This window comes from Chrysemys picta, chromosome 14 (genome assembly GCF_011386835.1).
Source record: "Chrysemys picta bellii isolate R12L10 chromosome 14, ASM1138683v2, whole genome shotgun sequence".
Lineage (NCBI taxonomy): Eukaryota > Metazoa > Chordata > Testudines > Emydidae > Chrysemys > Chrysemys picta.
Window position 1 is genome coordinate 20,329,802 of NC_088804.1, and position 19,024 is coordinate 20,348,825.

The following is a 19,024-nucleotide window of genomic DNA, read 5'->3' on the forward strand; positions in this document are numbered from 1 at the left end:
AGTAGTTACCAGTGGTTCACAGTCAAACCTGAAGGGCATATTGAGTGGGGGTCCTGCAGGGATCAGTTCTGAGTCTGGTTCTGTTCAATATCTTCATCAAGGATTTAGATAATGGTATACTTACAAAGTTTGTGGCTGATACCATGCTGTGTGGCGTTTCAAGTGCTTTGAAGGGTAGGATTAAAATTCAAAATGATCTGGACAAACTGGAGAAATGGTCTGAAGTAACTAGGATGAAATTCAATAACGACAAATGCAAAGTTCTCCACTTAGGATGGAACAATCAGTTGCACACATACAAAATGGGAAATGACTGCCTAAAAAGGAGTACTGCAGAAAGGGATCTGGGGGGTCATAGTGGATCACAAGCTAAATATAAGTCAACAGTGTAACACTGTTGCAAAAAAAGCAAATATCGTTCTGGGATGTATTAGCAGGAGTGTTGTAAGCAAGACACAAAAAGTAATTCTTCCATTCTACTCCACACTGATTAGGCCTCAACTGGAGTATTGCGTCCAGTTCTGGGTGCCACGTTTCAGGAAAGATGTGGACAAATTGGAGAAAGTCCAAAGAAGAGCAACAAAAATGATGAAAGGTCTAGAAAACATGACCTGTGAGGGAAGATTGAAAAAAAATGTGTTTGTTTAGACTGGAGAAGAGAAGGCTGAGGGGGGACATAACATTTTTCAAGTACATAAAAGGTTGTTACAAGGAGTAGGGAGAAAAATTGTTCTCTTTAACCTCTAAGGGTAGGATAAGAACAATTGGAGGTATTGTAACATTAGAGCTCCAGGAGCAGTGCCAGCTCTAATCATTCTCAGGGTACTTTTGGCAGCCAAGTGTTGCTTCTAGAATGCTGTCTTTGGACCCTATTGAGTGTCCATTTTCTAGATTAGTTTTAGACTAGAGTGACTGCATGATACCTTGATTCCCACTCCCCAAGATATCTGAAAGGAGAAAGAACTTTCTCTTACACCAGAGCTAAACATAAAAGCTGGCGATACCTGTATCCTACTGGTGGTTTTTTGTTTTTGTTTTTTTAAGTCCAGCTTTCAAGTTCTATCATCAGAATAGAGAAGAAGTCTAGCTGCTCCTACTGCATCAAGAATATCTAGATCCCAAAGTATACTGGTGCAACAGCACTGCAAAAACCCAAAATTAGCACTTCTATCTAGCCAATTTTCAGACCCAACACCACTGCAGAAATAGAGAAAAAATCTAGCTGCTTCCAGTATGTCAAATCCAGACCCTGGTGCAGCAGTACCACAAAAACCCCGAACAGTCACCTGGATCCTTCTGAATCTAGGCAGTTTTTGCCCCTGTAGTTCCGCTAACTAATTGGAAAACCCAGTATAGCTGCTCTGATTCTGCTACAAAAACCTGGATCAAACATCTGGATATGACTGGAGCAAGAATGTAGGGGTTTTTGGAGCTAAGTTCACTTCAATTTGAAATGCAGCTCACAGTGCCCTGGTGAAAAAAATATTCCCCTTGTACCTCTTTTGAAGCAGAAGGAAATGAGACTTAGTTACCTTTGAATATTTCTTTTTCGTTAGCTGGGAGGAGCAATTATATTTGGCAGTGCAAACAGTCTCAACCATACCTTGTTAAATATTATTTTCATTCTCATAAAACCAGTGTCTAATAGGGTTTATTCATTAATTTAATGCTATTTATATGCTTCCTTTTCAGGCAATGAATTACTTATCTTTCTGGCAGACCAAAAGGAGCCGTATTTTAAACCCAAAGTCAAGTTGTCAATGTAAGTATTGATACATAATATCTTAATGATGATGTAATGGAAACATTCATTTTGGTTAAGACTGACTAAATTGGAAGCAAGATTCAGTGGGAGCATGATTAGGATTCTTTCTGGGTTGTTTTTTTGTCTGTTTAATTACATGATTCAGTTTCTCCGTAGAATTCAAGCTTAAACTTGAAAGATGAGCTTGCTGAATTATGTCATGAAAGGCCATTTGGTATTTTTTGTACTTGCCTAGATTTTATGCAACCTCTGAGAGAAGGTGGGGAAATAAGAACTTTGTAATCTATAGGGTTTATGTTTAGTTAGATACATTTCCCTTTGTTTTAGGAGGAAAAGCAAAAAAAAAAAAAAAGATGGAACAATCTCAGCTTCACTTATTTAATGTAGAATATGGGCCTGATTTCCAGTTCCTGTGCAAATGCCCACCCACTGTTTGCACAGAAAACTGAATATCCTTATTTACATCTTTCATATGTGCATGTGTGTGTGTAACTGTATATGAGTTTGAACAAACTGAGTACTCATGCACAGAATAGGCACACCTTTGCACATGTCAACACATGAGTACAGGTGCACTGACATTCAAACTTCTCATTTAGAAACAAGGCCCAGATACTCAATGAACAATGTGTGTGTGGACCAAAAGAACGACAGCAGAAAACAAAAGATAATATGGGAGAAGGAATAAGACACAGCAAAGGAGAAAAGATAGGGCTTTCTGAAGTCCCAATCTACAGCTCTGGTCCCTACTGTGTAGACATCATGTTTTATGATCTAGCTACTGGGATCAAACTAGAAGGTTTCCTTGTGTCTAAAATAGAGCTTTTAAGGGCCTGCAGTGATAAGTTGCTATGGTATGGAACTAGTAAGGTTTTGCAAGTACTGGGGAGTGTGAGAAGAGTGTATAAGATAGGGTTGGAGAATGTCTGCCAAAACTTAGGGCTAAAACTTTCATCCTACAAAATTTAATGTAATATTAACCATTTCAAAAAGAAAATACATTATTAGTCTATGGATGTACAATATTTTAGGGGCCCACAGATTTTAATCACACATCCATTTGCACATTTAAATGTTTAATTTTATAATTGTAGAAATCAGGGTGTCATAACCAGTGTGGTTCCTGGAGATTATGATGGTGATTCACAAATGGACGTCCTTCTGACAACAAAACCACAAAATCACATCACTAATGAATTATCGGTTATTATTTTCTGGGGACGCAATCAAACATTAGGTAAGTTGGTGTTGCTGTTAAATAACAAAAAAATACTTAAGTTATAACTTACTGGACAACATAACCATTATTTGTGTTTATAACAGAAATACTGATCAAGCATCTATAGCAGATCTGCAGTTTCACATCTACATAAAATTTTGTACTAGAACTACAGTGGGTAGGAGGGTTAAAAAACATCAGTCCCTTTATAATGGAGTAGCAATAGCCAATTCACAGTTCAAGTTGGAGCTATTTTTTTTAAATATAAACCAGATTCGCCCCTCCTCTTCCCCCCTCCCCCCCGCTGCCTCTACCCTCTCCCAACTTCCCCACATCCTTAACAATAATTATTTTTATCCTAGGCTAAAGTTTCTCTGGGAAAGATGCGTAAGAAATAGGATACAGTATTATGAAAATTTACCTCTCCTTCATTTGTCAACATTATCCTAACATTTTTGGGCTCATGACATTTAATAAAATGGTTTGGTTTAGAAATTCCAAGTTTATTTGATTTTTGTTGACCTTGCTGAGAAGCAGCATTTAGGGGGAATGTTTGGGGAGGGATGGGAAGGCTGAAGAGTCTTTAAGTGTCTTAAAAGCAATATTTAAACACTGAATATTAAAATATTTGTGAAGTATAAATCAAGCTACTTCTGACTTCAGGTACTGTTGCTGCCAGGCTGAGTCAGAAGTGGGGGGAATGGATTGTGAAGTAGCAGACTGGGGGAATGGGTTGGAGCATGTCCAGGAGAGCACATGAGATGATCAGAGGATTTGGGAGAAATATGAAGGGTTGACCTGGCGTGAGGCACAAACAGGAAGATGCAGGCCTCCTTGCCAGTTGGCTGAGGGGATTCAGGGGACCTTGAGAGCTTGGAGAATGAGAGGCATAGGATGGTGTTAGTGGAAACGTTATATATCTACACGAGATAGAAGGTGTGGAAGATGGAAGGGCGGGGTACTGGTGCACACCCAGGAAGTGGGGGACAGAAGATAGGAGCAAATGGAAGTGTGGGGTGAAAGGAAACAATAACTGACCGCTCTGAGCAGGGATGGACAGAGGTATGCCAGGGATAGTTGGATGTGGGATTTGAGGGGTCTGTGGGGGGAGCAGTGCAGGACACCCAGCCAGTTTACACTTCCACATAGTCTCCTAATTGATAATTACTCCTTCCAATTTACGCTGTGCTACAGTCTTAAACACCTTGAATAAAGAATACTTTTCAGGTACATTTTGTGCAAATGTTATATATGGACACGCTTTTGTCCCAACAGGTTCAGATTATCTTTATTAACCACATTTTCACATGCTTCAATCTACATTTTAGTATTAATTTATAAGATTACTAACCTAGGTAGAAATTGACTTTTGTGGTAAGGGTTATTTTTGTAATTTTGTTGAGCCACCACCTGGCTAAGGATGGGTAAGTTCCAGAGTTGGGTCTCTGAATTGCCTTTCTTCTTTGTGCTGGCAGTTAGAATTTACATGGAACTCAAAGCAGTCAGTTATATTGTTTGTGTTGAAGGCTGGCTGTGTTTTTGAAAATGGCCAGCAAACAAAATCACTAAATAGCTTTGGAAGACCTAAAGTTAATAAAGAATATATTATAATAAAGATGGCTGGGTGTCTTAATGTCATAAAATGTATGCAATTTAATCAAGTGAATGCTTTTTCTGTTTTCAGATTCTAATCGTAAGACTGTGTTAAATAAAACTTTTCATGATGAGCCTCTAATTATGGAGTAAGTATGTATGGCATCTTACCTTGAACAAAACTTGCAGAAATAAATTGGAACATAAATGTTAAATATTTAATGTTTAAGTGTTTAGTTTGTTTAACAATGTCAAATTAAAACACCAAATATCTTAAGTCTGAAATGTGCCCAATACTAAAAACACAACATGAAATCATCCAGGCTGCAGGCTGTCGCATTTCCTCAAGGTGAAGTCTCATGACTTGCGGCCTCTAGACCAGGCATTTAGGCTGCAATTTACTGTGATCACCTCAATAGATCTGTCTTTAATTCTATATCTGCAGTCCTGGTCTCTCAGGGACAATGACAGGATTAACAAGGGACCAGCCAGTGTTCATAAAACCAAGTATGTATTCAGAACAAAAGCATTACAGAGAAAACAATAAATAGCTTACATGCCTGCTTACGAGATAATACTTGTCTGCTACATAGGACCCTAGTAGGTTTCTTAGTACTCCAGGTTCTCTCACAAGGACTGTATCTCTTGTCATAGTCTCATGTCAGTTCTTGGATGCAGTGAGAGTGATCTCTCTTCATGTAGTCAGATAGTCACTTTATACTGTTCTCAGTTCTCTGTTTGCCCAGGTGTCTTCAATCAGATCAGTTTATGCAGTTTTCCCCAGGGTGGAGATTTCTCTAGACTTGTTACAGGCCTACTGATTCACATTAATTATCCCTGTCCCTGCCAAGTGAGCTTAGTTCCTGCAGGAAACTCCTGTACCTCCCCCCAATGGAGCTAGAATATAATCCCTAGACCAAACAGAAACATATAACATTTATAAAGTAGATACCACAGTAATGTCTTTGAATATTCCATGCATCTGTCATTCTACTTACCCTATATACTCGTTCATAAGCCGGATTTTTTTGGTAAAAAAGGGAAGCATCAGAGAAGGGGGTTGGCTTATGAATGGGTATAGAGAGGGAGAGGTGAGACACAGCCCCTCCCCCCCAACAAAGGGGGCAAGGAGAGGCAGCACAGCCAGCAGAGCCAAAAGGGAAGAGGCGGGGCCAGAGTCTCTATGCTTCTGGCCACGCTGCTTCCACCCCCCACCTCCGAAGCAGCTCCAGCTCCGGGGCTGGCAGGCTGTAGCCGCGCAGCCCAGCCTGCTGGAGCAGCTCCAGCCAGGCCAGAACATCCTCACCTGGCCCGCCACAGCTAAGGTGGAAAGCAATGGGATGGGGATAGTGTGGGGGCCCCAGGCTAGGGGTGGGGTCATGTGAGAGGTGGTCACAGGGGTTACTCCCCCGAACCCCAGTCCCCCCCCAAAAATGTCCCCACCAGTTGCTGTTCTGGCCCATCAGGGTAAGTCACTAGCAGGCCGGGACACTTTGTTTACTTAGGTTTACCTCCGTGCCTGCAGATGCTTGAGGTAAACAAACCGTCTTGGCCCGCCAGCAGCTTATCCTGATGGCCTGGGAGCCAAAGTTTGCCTACCCCTGAAATAGGGTCGGCTTATGAATGGGTCATAAAAAATTTCCATTTTATTATCCATCTTGGGGGGATCGGCTTATAAATGAACCGGCTTATGATCGAGTATGTATGTATTTGCAACCTCAGATAAGCAGCCCTTCTGTGATTGGTGATCGGTGAACTCAAATTTCATGTTTGCTGAGGCTGATTACTTCCGTGTGTGTTGTAGGTAAGCTTAGAAGTCAGCATTGACCTAGGAGAAGTAGGGTGGCTACCACAACTGATAGGACCTGTGAGGAGATTAAGGTAGGAGGGTTGAGGAGAAAGGTGGAGAGATCTGCTAGATGGATGGTGGTTGGGAGATAGTTAATAAATTATTCTAATAGTCTGGTTAGGGTAGGGATTGGAGGTATATTGATTTAAACTTTCCCTTTATTTTTTAGTAATTTACGTTTAACACAGTATTGCACTGTATTTGCTTCCTCCCCACCTCTTTTGCTGCCTGATTGCATACTTCTGGTTCCAAATGAGGTGTCTGGTTGACCGGTCAGTTTGTAACTCTGTTCATAACTCTGATGTTCTACTGTAGTGCAGATTTGAACTGAATCTTCATAGAAGAATGCACAGAATCAAGTTCTTCAATTCTTAAGAGTCCCAAATACAGAGGGATGATTTATAATAGTCAGACTGAAAATTGTTAATGAAGGATAAGATGACACAGCTTGTTTTTACGTTTTCAGCTTCAATGGTGATTTAATTCCTGATGTCTTTGGTGTCACAAATGAATCAGATAGACCTCAGATACTGCTAGGCAGGTAAGCTAAAATGTTTACTTATTTACTAGCATGTAACATGAATATTTATATCAATTGTTGGCACACCCAATTCTACTGTCAGTGCAAGTGCATAAAATTTCCATGTTGAGTGGGTGGTGTACAGATATGGAGCTCTTGTTTTGACCCTCTTCCTCTTGATATCATAGAAGCAATGTTCTGTGTACTCTGTGGCACATAGGATCTAATTTCTGTGCACTTCTGTGTAATAAACTAGAAATTCTGTGACGGTTTCAAGAACCTAAAACTTGAGTAATGGTGGCTGATATGAGAAAGTACATGGTGGTTTCTTGCAGCTCTTATGGTGTACAATGGTAATGAATTCAATTGCATTTATTTTTATCATGGTAGAACATAGATGCAAGTGTCTTTTTAATTGGCACTGTACAAATATGTAACAAAAAGACTGTCGTCTGTGTACACACTGAAGCCTATAACTTATATTTGGTCTAATACACCTCAAGATTCCATTCATGTAAATACAAAAGTATGTCAGCAGATACCAGTGGGCTATCCACTATTGATTAGGGAACAGACATGAAAAATTTGTGCAATATTTTTCATGTGCTCAGGTTGAGGCATAAAGTGTGTATAGTTTTGACGTATACAGAGGTACACTTGGCTGGTTCAGAGATTAATGGTAAAATATTGTCTAAAGATGAAATTCGTTCCTGATACTGTGTTGCTTGAAACCTTGGAACAAATTTTAACTGAGTGAATGCTGTTGGTGTTTGTTTAGAGCGATTACGGTTGGACTAAGTCTATAATTGTCTTATTTTCATTTCCTCTCTTCCACTTACTTGTTGGTTCCTTGTGGGAGTAGTCTCGTGTATTAAAATAGGCTGGAGCTCTCTTTTGCACCTTTCGCCTACACTACAGCAAAAAAATCAAATGCATGATATGAAAATATTAAGTTCTTCGATTTTTTTTATTTATTTTATTTGCTTTTAAATATGCAGTACTAATTCCCGTGCAGTAATACCTTGTAGAATTTTAGCTTTTGAAATTGCCTTATTTAAGCAAGAGGCAATTTACAAGAGAACATTTACTTCCAAATTTGTGGGGGGGTTGTTTTGTTTTAAAAGCTTTATTTGACTCATTTTTAAATACTGTTATGTGGGTGTGTTGATGTAGGGAGAATGTATGCATCAGAATTAACAGTTCCATATTTATTCAGATACGGTTAATCTTTCTTTTCCTAATCTTATATATTTGCAGGGAAAACAACTTGACTTAATTATCCCAAGACTGTTCTCTAACCTTTTAATTTTTTTTTTTTTTAGGGTTTTCTATAGCACCTATCATTATAGTATCTAATGTTCACCAAGTAAAATATATCTGCATAGAGAAACTATTATGTCTAAGAGGGTATATGTCTAGGGTCTTGAATGGGATATATGGGGTGACTAGCCTCTCCCTCCCCCCCCATGTTACCCAGGCTACATTCTGTATTTAGTGTGCTAGTTCTATAAGAGCAATTATGTCATCTCAAGCTGGGAATCATACCCCCAAATACTTCAAGCTTCAAGAAAACTAATAGTAAAGAACTGCATTCTTTTTCTTTGGGAATTTAGACCAAAAACCCCAAGCTTCAAGTGCAGACCTATCCTAAAAGAACAGAGATCTAGCAAGGAAGAGAGATGCATTTTTCCTCAGGATTAGAGCAGCAGTGAGAAAATAAAAGCCCTTTCCTATATCTGTATAACTGCAAACTTATAGTTCTGTGTCTCGTATTTTAGAATTTCAAGAGCAGTGGAACAGAATATGAATCTCTTTAATAAAAAGCTGGTTTCAGTACAAGACTTGTTAGGGAATACTGGAATAAAAATTTTAACTTATCTGGGATTTCTGGTTATACCCTGAGCAAAGGACTTTCTTTGGCGATTAGAATATGTTGTAGACATGGCTAATGCAGTAAAAGCAGGATAAAAGAACATACATCCCCATCAAATAGTAGAGACAGTTTTAAAATATATATATAATGCCTATAGGGAAAATGAGAATGAGAGGTTAGCTAAGAAAACTAATAGTGAAGAACTGTATTCTTTTTCTTTGGGAATTTAGATCAAAAACCTATTTGGCACAGTATGCTCTCAGATACTTAAAACATGGTCCTGGTTCTGAGCTTCACAAATTGCAGGAGCAGCTCACAGACTGTTCACCCTTCCAAAGTGCTAATTTATATATCCTGCCTGGTGAAGAAAAGGATCACTTCAGCTAGTAATACCTACTGTGACTGGGACTTACCAGGCACATAAATTGGAGTCTGGGTTACTAGCATGACCCTTCCATGAACAACTGTTAAGTAGGGTATGTAGGGCCTACACTTCATATTCTTTACCAAATTATATGTGTAAAGTGTTCTGGTTTCTAGATAGAGGAACTTCATTGAAGATAGAAAGTAATTTGTATAAACATTCTAGTACATTTAAATATGAAATATTTAGTTTGTACCCAACAATTTAAATTAAACTTTTAATTTTCTAAGGAGAATTTGGCTGACTGTGCAGTTGATACTGCCTGATTATGTATAAAGTTTATTTAGTTTGGGTGTACTTACTTTAACTCAGTAAAACTGAAAATTTAACACATTGCCTGCACAAAGGTTGAGGGGAATACCTGTTGAACAACCAGTCTTAACCTATTCGGAAAATCAAGCTGTATTCTCTGCCTATTGTATTGCTACCGTGTACAGATAACATAGATCACCTAACTCATTACCAGTGGAAGAAATAACTGCTAAACCAGAGTCTAGAATCAGAATATAGATAGCAACTTGGTTCGTGAAAGTAGAAATGAACACATCTCACTCTTTCACAGCTATGTTAGCTCTGAAAACAATTAAAAAACTTTTTAAAAAGAAAAATGGCTGACACACCCAAGCAAAAAAATTCAAACTTGGTTGCCTCCACTAATAGTAATGGGAGTAGTTAGCTTTAGGCACCTATGTGCATCTTTAGGTCTGATCCTCTGATGTACTGAGTTCTTTCAATTCCTGTCAATTTCATTAGGCGTTTAGGACACACAGGCTCTTAGATCAATTGTGCATTACTATTACATCATTTCACTGGTACAGCCCCCCCTCTTCTGTTCACACCTCTGTTTTTTAGTAATGTCTGCTTAAATTAAATCGCAAGTAATGAATAGCAGTCTTGAGTCTCAGAACGTGCTGTTTTTGCAACTTTTATATACTACTACAAAGTTCCAGTTAATATCTGATTATCTATTTAGTAGTTTGTATTAATATGAAAATGTACAATGACATTTGCTGCATAGTAAATACAGATGTAGTTAGTCTCTGACAGCTGTTGGGGGTTTTTTTTGTGTGTGTATAATCAACACTGATGCTCATCACTTTAAAAGAAATGGTTTGTTGTGAAGTGTTTTGAATTTCCCTGGGGCATTTTTTAGCTGTTGTGTCAAGAGAAGCCCATTAGAACTAGAAAAGTCAATCAGATTATACCTGTTTCCATAGAAACAGTACATCAGCTTTTCTAACTTTCATCTTCCTGGACCTTAAGCAGTGTATAATTAAATAATTTTTTTATTCTTGATATTAGTCTGATACGTTGTTATCAAAGATAGACAGGTAGAGGTTTTAGCAAATCTGTAACCCATTTACTTAAAATGTAATCGTTGCTAGTAGCATCATTTTAATATCATTCTCAATGAGAGCATTTCCCTTTACTAGAGGTTATTTGAAGATTTATAGATCTTTTTCGATAAACAAAGAATTACAATATAGGACTGGAAACAATATTTTGATTATTTTTAAATCCTTCACATGTATAATTGGAAGTTCTCATGCCCTTCTAAGAGAGATGTTTTTGACCATTAATCTCTGCTTGAATTTTATCAAGATGACTTTTATTTAAATCTGATTTATGGAACAAAGCCTGCAAATTTCCCCCCCCCAAGGGTGTTCATGACAGTAAGTGTAACCTTGCACTGATTATATTGGAAGATTTTATCAGCTTTCTAGGAGAACAACACAGTTAATATTCTGTGAAGAAATATTGGTACAAAGAAATATATTAATAGTTCAAAAGAAGGTTGAATGTTATAGGTCAGAATATAATCTATGTTTGATAATGTTTGGAAAATGTAGCTTTATTTTATTTCCTTAAAAAACCAATGTTTATTTTTTAATGGAAAATGTTTGGGCTTGTAATGGAGATGTCAACAGTTCTCCATTTCTTAATTATTTTATAGTTCTCTAGAAGTAAATGTTTTGAAATATAATTTAAATAGATCTGTTTTTAATTGGAGAGGATGATTTTTTGTTTGTTTGTTTCAAAGTTTCATAGTTAAATCTTAAATCTGTGGAAGATACATTTTGGATACTGATACTTGCTGATCTTAATCCTTACAATTACAGACAATGAGAACTACTGTATATTGGGTGTTGGGGAAAACCTAATTAGAGCTATGTTTGAAATAACTGAATCACTACTAACACCCATCATGTAGTGTCTGATTAACATTGAGTTGGATTTTTACCAAATGTAATAGTTAAGACTTCTGTATATGAAAAATAACTTCTTATTCAAACACCGGCCTTTGAAAGGCTTGCCATGCTGGAACTCGAAAGCTTGGGAATATTTGTGGATATGTGTTTGATTGAAAAACATGAACCAGGATGGTGATGTGGACATTTTAATAAGTGCTTGGAAATAAGCCCACCTAATTAAACAAATTGCAGCATGAAAGAACAGAAATTTAGCAAAGAGCAGCTATTCACAGTGAATTAAGGCAGCTGTTTTCTATGATCACCTACAGTACAATCTTCAGACATTTCCATATTAAATACAATTCATATAATCACAGGTGTGGTTTTTTTCTAGGTCTGTTAAATTATTTCTTTGTAGTTTCCACTTGAAAGAAGTATGATCCATGGGTAGAAAAGTTTAGTTTTCAGAAGTTTGACATGAACAATATGTTTCAGTCAAAAACTTCTGTATACAAGGCTTGGTTTTTCTCCCTTTTTATTACACTAATCTGATCTCAAAGGAGAGCAGGTTAACTTTGCTCTGAATTGTAACTGTTACCATGAGAGTAGCTTTACAAATATGAAGTCTTTCTAGATTGAAGAAGATAGGTGGATCTGGGAAATGATTTGGAAACCCACTTGAGTGCAACAGTGGTTCTGTGTGTCTCATTCAAAGATAGATTCTTTTAGATAACAAAAAATGAGTCATGCCTGTGGAAAGTAGCAATAAAGAAAGCATTGGAGGAAGAGCTTTAAAAGCTAAAACTGCCAGTGTTCAGTATTCACTTTAAATATGGTCATTGCATTATCTGAGTTAGGTGTACACTGCTTCTTGCAACTCAGTTCTCATTGCTAGATTGTGTCCAGACTTATTTAGAAGTGTATCGCTTCTCGGCCCTCTATGAGCTAAGATCAAGTGTAAGTAGTTTCTTGGTCTATCCAAGGCCGTGATCAAGTGTCTTGATGTTTCTGGTCTTTTGGCCTCGAGATGAAAACCTTGTCTTTGTTTCTGGGACCTTGAAGTGAAAAAATTCTCTAAGTTTATTCACTGAAGGGGAAAAAAGGACAAGACCTACAAGGAATGTGACCTAACTAAGCTGCAACGTCACTAATTTAACATATCTGGGAAATTATCAAGCAATGACTCTGATGTATACCTTCCTCTTGTAATCTGCACCATCTGAGGGCGTGTCTACGCAATTTACAGCGCTGCAACTTTCTTGCTAAGGGGTGTGAAAAAACACCCCCTTGAGCGCAGCAAGTTTCAGTGCTGTAAAGCGCCAGTGTAAACTGCACCAGCATTGGGAGCCATACCTCTCATGGAGGTGGTTTTTTTTAGAGTGCTGGGAGAGCTCTCTCTGCTATGACTACGTAAGCCACGTTAAAGCGCTGCCGCGGCTGCACTTTAGCATTGCCAGTGTAGACTAGCCCTTAGTCAGGGCTACTACCATTCCTGCAGTCTCTAGACCTTTAACCTAGTTCCAGCAACACTGTTGTGACTCCACCACCGTCCCCCTCAGACAAGGGTTGAGGATATGCTGTGGGTGGGAATGGCTGGCTCCTTGCTGTACCAACCATTAGGAGCCCCTATCTGTTCTTCTACCACCATCTTTAGAAAATGTCCTCCCCTAACCCTTATTTCAATTCCAGTTCATCCGTGAAGTGAATCACATATGCACTGGACATCTGTTGAGCTGCAAAAACATGACCACCTTACTACCTAAGCTACCCACTGGGTCTCTGGCCTGCTGACAGGAAGGTGAAAAAAATCCACATCTCCCTGGTCAATCTGGTAGTTGGGAGAAAAAGTTCTTCTCAGCCCCCAAAAATGTGGCCAGCAGGGTCCAGAAACATGCTCCTACTCTAATTTGAAGGGAAGGACTGGGAAGGCTGTTACTGCCAGACACAGGATTACACTCTGGGCAGGGGTTTATAAGGAAAGGGTTTATAAGCCCTCCCTTTGGATGTGCATGAACAGATGAACCTTACCAAAGAAAGCCATTACTGCCCACTTCTGACTGAACCTAAGGAATACGAACAGACCCCTTCTGACTAATAGTAACTGCATTACAGTCTGTTTGTAACTTGTAAAATTTCAAAGTTGTTTTGGTTCTTCCCTTTTGAACTATTGTATCAAATGAAGGAGATATTTTTCCATTGTCTGAGAAATATTCTGATACTGTACCTTGTTCTGACTTGATATGATGCTATTGTGATTTATGGTTCATACTTAGGGTAATTTATAAACACCTAACTGCACAGCTTGAATTTCAGACTGGACTGTTGTGATGGATTATTTTATGCTTTCCCAGATCTATATTCCCATTAATTTTAGTTTATGCACTTTGTTGCAGCCTGAGTATTTCTTTACTTATTTTCATAGCACATTACGTAGGTAACTAGAGTAGCTCCTACCCATTCATTTTTCTATAACTTAAAATACTTTGTTTCAGAATTCTGGAACAACTTAACAAATGGACCTTTCTTCCAAGCAGATATGTTGGGCCAAAGTCATCCCTGTGTATTTTTTTTTATTATTTTTATTTTGTTTTTAATGTAGGATCTCAATAAATCATCCTCTTTAAAATGATTGCAAGGGTAAATGTAGGCATATGAGAGAGAAAGGGATGGAAATGGAACAAAGGAGGGGAATAACATTACCTTAGTGTCTTTGAATAATAGTTCCAATAATTAAACTTAAAACATGTGATTAAAATTAGTTGAAAGCCAGTCAAGTAAAGTAACGCTTGTTCCTGAATCCTCTTAATCCACTGTAACACAACTATAGAAAAATCTGTTAAAAGAATGTTAAAGTTGCTAAGTCAGGCACTCAAAATTAGGAAGTAACAGAATTAAGCTTGTTCACATATCTGTTATTAACATTAACACATTTGGCAGCAGTAGTAGGGGTTATGTAACTTCACCAGTGGGTTAACTGTGCGGAAGTGGCCCCATTTTACAGACTGCATAACCAAGCATATTGATGTGACAGATTCTGTCTAGTATGGCTAAGTGAATGAGACTTGAGTTCCACATTGGAGAACCAGGTTATCTTCACAGCTTCTGCAAGAAGTGACCTTGTGCAACTTATATTTTGCCTGTAAAATGGGATAGAGTTGGGAGAGACCTAATACTTGCTTTCCTCAGAGGGCAGTGATATGGGGACTAGCTCAATAAGGAGCGTGTCTTGTGTAATGTACAGAATTATTATAACCAGTTGGTAGAAGAGAAGACATTCAACTCATGGTGCACCTTTCACTGAGGATCAGGGAAGGAGGATCAGTTTTATTTGTGTACCATTGCGTGGCCACTGCAGAGCAAGGGTGGATGCACAGTGAAGTTGGAGCGTTCAATAAATGAAGTGTGCAAGCTACTAACAAATGCTGCTGTGCAAGTAGTGGTTTTCTGCAATTTATACTACTTATTTTCCACTAGCCTTGTTCTCAAACTGTTCTCTAAAATTTTGCTAAAATTTTAAAATTAAAAACCTGAGGCAAAGATTGAACATGGAAAACTTCAGCCCAAACAGTTAAAGAATGTCATTTATAAGCAATTATAAAACGGTCATAATGAAAAAGGTTATACAACTTTGATATAATTCACTATTCTGTCTGTGACTATCAATTAAACTACCAATTAAACACAGCTTCTTAATTGCAATACATTTTGGCTTTTTTGTCTAACTGTGATAGACCAGGTGAGAGGCTTTCTAATTTATAATGAAAAAATAGATATTTTCTCAACGGCACATTGAATAGATTTCAAATAAGAGCACCATATTCTGGTAATGTTTGGAGGCATAATTATATTTTTACAGCTCCATTTCACATGAGACTCTTAAGACAGTTGATAAAGTTTAGTTAGTTAAACCTTTCAACATTGCTGGCAGGTAGCTAGTTAAGTATTATCCCTATTTTACAAATGAAACTGCAGAACATAGAGGTTGTGACTTGACCAAGATCACCAAGGAAATCTGACCGATCTTGAACCAAAACACAGATCTCCTTATTTGCTGTGCTTTCATAATTCATAGTTGTAAAATACTATTTATGACTCTCTCTCTCTTTTATGAAATGTTGCATTTGTGTGATTGTATGATGGTCATAATTCAATTTGAGAATTTTTAAAATAAATGAACATTGTAATTTGCAAATCTGTTTATTTTGAATCAGTGACTCTTCAGTTATACTGAAAGCTTCCTGGTAGTGGTGCAGTGAACTCCATTCCATTTCTTGTTATGGATTCTCATGCAGGGTACTCTTACCAGCCTCAGAATATTTTTAATATTTCAGTACACAGATACTGTAGTACCTGTCTGGTGTATTGCTTAATTAGACTATATTACTTATACTGTGGAAACTCAGTTCTTTAGCAAAACAAATTTGCTTAAACATAAAAGGCACAAACTGTTTATTTCTGGTTTTGTTGATCTTTAGAAATGCCACCAAGGTAAAGACTTCACAAAATAATTTGATTAAAAGAGGTTATGAAAGCAAAACAAGGTTTGTTGGTTGTTTTTTTTTTTTTTTTTTAAATATGGTAAGACTTCTGAAACTATGCTCCATTTCCTTTGGGTGTTGGTAATTCTTTGTTTAGTCTGAATCAAGTTAGTTTAAATAGCCAGGTATTACAAGAAACAAGGTTAAAAGTACCCAAAGTAAGCCATTGCATTGACAGCATTTTATGTAAATATTGTCAAGAATTTCTCAGTATATTATGAAACCTATAATAAAACTGAATAATAGTGAAATTTTGCTACAAAAAGCTAGAACTGTGTGTTTCACAATCTTTTAAAGAGGGGTATCAAGATTGACAAGTCCTAAATTGTAAGCACATAAGAATAGCTTTGTTTTCTTTCTCTCAGGAATTTATCATGGCATCCTGCATTGGACACTAAGAGTAAAATGTACATACCGCACTCTCATGCATTTATAGATTTGAATAGAGATTTTACTGCAGGTGAGTCACAAATATTGTAATGTTTTATTTAATTGCTATAAAGATACTAATGTTGCTTTTAAAAAAAACAGGTCCATTGCATTCAATAATAATAAACAGTAGATTTCTGAGCTGTCAGACAGGAAAGAACAATTACATGATAAAAGGAATGTAATAGACTACAGTATATTAAATTTAATGGATGCCTTATTAATATTAGTTGATCTTTTTAAGGTAATTCATTACTTGTAATTTACTTTTAAATTTATTTATAACTATTATATTATTGATAGCAAATTTAAATACACTGCTGGGTTTATTTGTTTTTTTTTTTTAAAAAGACATTCCAGGAAGTGTTGTTCATTCAAAGAAGTGTTTTTACAAAACTTTATAGGTTTTTGAATGTAAGGCACTGACTTCTGTAAATTAAATGGCACTGTTTCTTTCAAAATGACTGCCAAATTGAATAAGGGTAGTAAAAGCTTCTAGAAAAGATGTCTCCCGACCAGCACACCTTTCATCCTTTCTTTCGTCCATCTTTCTGTTTTAACAAAATGTTGCAACTACAGCTAACTCTAGATAATTTAGTAGCCACTGTTAAAACCACATTTCTTATTCTCCAGTGGTACTGTCGGTGCTGCTTATAACAGTGAATACTTGGTTAAAGGTGCCCACTGTAATGGGAAGTTGAAGAGAAACAGTGTCTCTAGTTTGATTTCTGCAGATAGCTGAAATGTTAGTTCTCCTTGCCACCACCTTCATTGTCACTATCTTTGACAAAAATAATAATTTTTTTTGCATTTAAAAAAAGGGAAACTTTAATGTAATCACATCTCTCATGACATTGGAACCCTTTAACCCACATTAATTTTTAATATAGACATAACAAGGTCTGTGATTTGTGAATGTGACGGTACACCACAAGTGTGTTGTAAAGTACCAGATGTAAAATCTTGTGTAGTTAACTGCCTCTGTTGTGTGCTTTCCCTTATCTTGATACTTGAAACATTGATGCTTTAATTAAAAATGCTTATTTTCATTGCTTAGGGTTCCGGATTTATACGTGACTTGGTGCACAAGGGTTCCATTAACATCTCTATATCCATTCCATTTTATAATCTCTATATTGGAGTGTGTTTTACCACTGATGCATGGGAGATGACATGTGAAACTCTCATTTACATTATCTTCTACATAATTCCGCCATTTCTGAAAAGGGAATCTTATAATCAACTTAAATTTTAGTGTTTTACAAATGCACATATTATACATAACTTCTCTTAGCTTTACAAATTGTATACAGTGTGTTGTATGAGTTTAAACATATAATTTAGCTTTAGGGACCATAATGGGTACATTGTCTAGTACACTTATACGTGTTCAAACGCATTCTCACATTCACAGTTAGTTTTGCCTTGGTTCCCTGCATATCAAATGAGTACTGTAATTGCTGGGTCCTCTTTGTAGATGCCTGTATTCTGTTCATAAAGTAACTTTCGTAAATGCATGAAATACACTTTTGGAAAAAAGAAGTTAAGAAATGAAAGTGTGGTGGTCTATTTCAATTAGTAATCTGAGTGTGAAGGGAAAGGGAAAAGAGTCCACAGGTTGATTTAAACAATTCCATTCTGAGTCTCAGGCACTAAGTTTTCTGCTCTAGCTCACAGTCAAACCTTTGATTGCAGTTTTGAGACACTGTTGGACCAGGTCTTTGTGTGAGACTGAAACTGGAAGAATTAAATACATTGAGTTAGTATGGTGAGTGTGCATTATATTGCAGCAATGACCATTTTTGTTAAATGCATTCTATAAATCTTATGCAGTGAATGTTTTATTAGTGGCAAAGCCTATAAACGGTTAACTTGTAAGGTGATTATTGTTTAGGAAGGTATATTAAAATCTACATATATGGTTTTAGTATAGTATATGGTTTTATTTTTTGGCTTCTCTCTGTTTGTGCATATCAGTACAGAGGCTAGCCTAGAATAGTCAAATGGCAGGATTAGTTCTTTGTAACACTCAAAATCATATACAGAGGGGAGGTAGCTAATGTGCTTGGTGGTGGTATATAGACGATGTAAATTCCTCTACTAGCTATAGTAGTTTAGGCGGTGCTAGAAACACTGTCTATTATTAAGGTTGCCTGATGCTTCCATTCTATACTTCCTTTTTTCAGTTATTAATAACTTGGCCAAACTTCAACTGTTTGGGTTAAAATTTCCAATGCCAGGTATCTTCCACAGGCAGAGTTTTTTTGGAAAACTTCAGCCAAAATAGTTTAGCTGTTTCTGAGAATGAGGCAAGGGGGAAATGTTTTACCCATGCTTTTTTTTTTTTTTTTTTTTTTTTTTTTTGTGTCTACTTTTCTCTGAAAAGCTTTAGTACCTCTGTGCTTTGGAGTAGGGACTTGAATTTTCAAGAAGGGACTGGACTTTGTATCAAAGATGTGCCTTTTGCTATCCCTGTGAAAATTCACCAATATCAGACCAAGTTATACACCTTTGAAAAATAGCCATTCACGCATGTTCAGTAAGGAGTGAGATACTAGCAGCTAAGTTCCCTGAAGATTCTAGCCACATCTGGTATGCTCAGGACAAAGGGAGAGAGAACCG

At 37.1% G+C, this 19,024-nt stretch overlaps 1 protein-coding gene across 1 annotated transcript in view; it reads left to right on the plus strand.

The window, feature by feature from the left end:
* The window catches only part of ITFG1 (integrin alpha FG-GAP repeat containing 1), a 206,060-nt gene that overhangs the window by 1,183 nt on the left and 185,853 nt on the right, over positions 1 to 19,024 (plus strand). Inside the window, exons 2-6 of the mRNA XM_065567608.1 lie at positions 1,693 to 1,762; positions 2,860 to 3,002; positions 4,669 to 4,726; positions 6,893 to 6,967; positions 16,339 to 16,433. Of these exons, the coding sequence (XP_065423680.1) occupies positions 1,693 to 1,762; positions 2,860 to 3,002; positions 4,669 to 4,726; positions 6,893 to 6,967; positions 16,339 to 16,433 (441 nt within the window). The remainder of the gene's footprint in view (positions 1 to 1,692; positions 1,763 to 2,859; positions 3,003 to 4,668; positions 4,727 to 6,892; positions 6,968 to 16,338; positions 16,434 to 19,024) is intronic.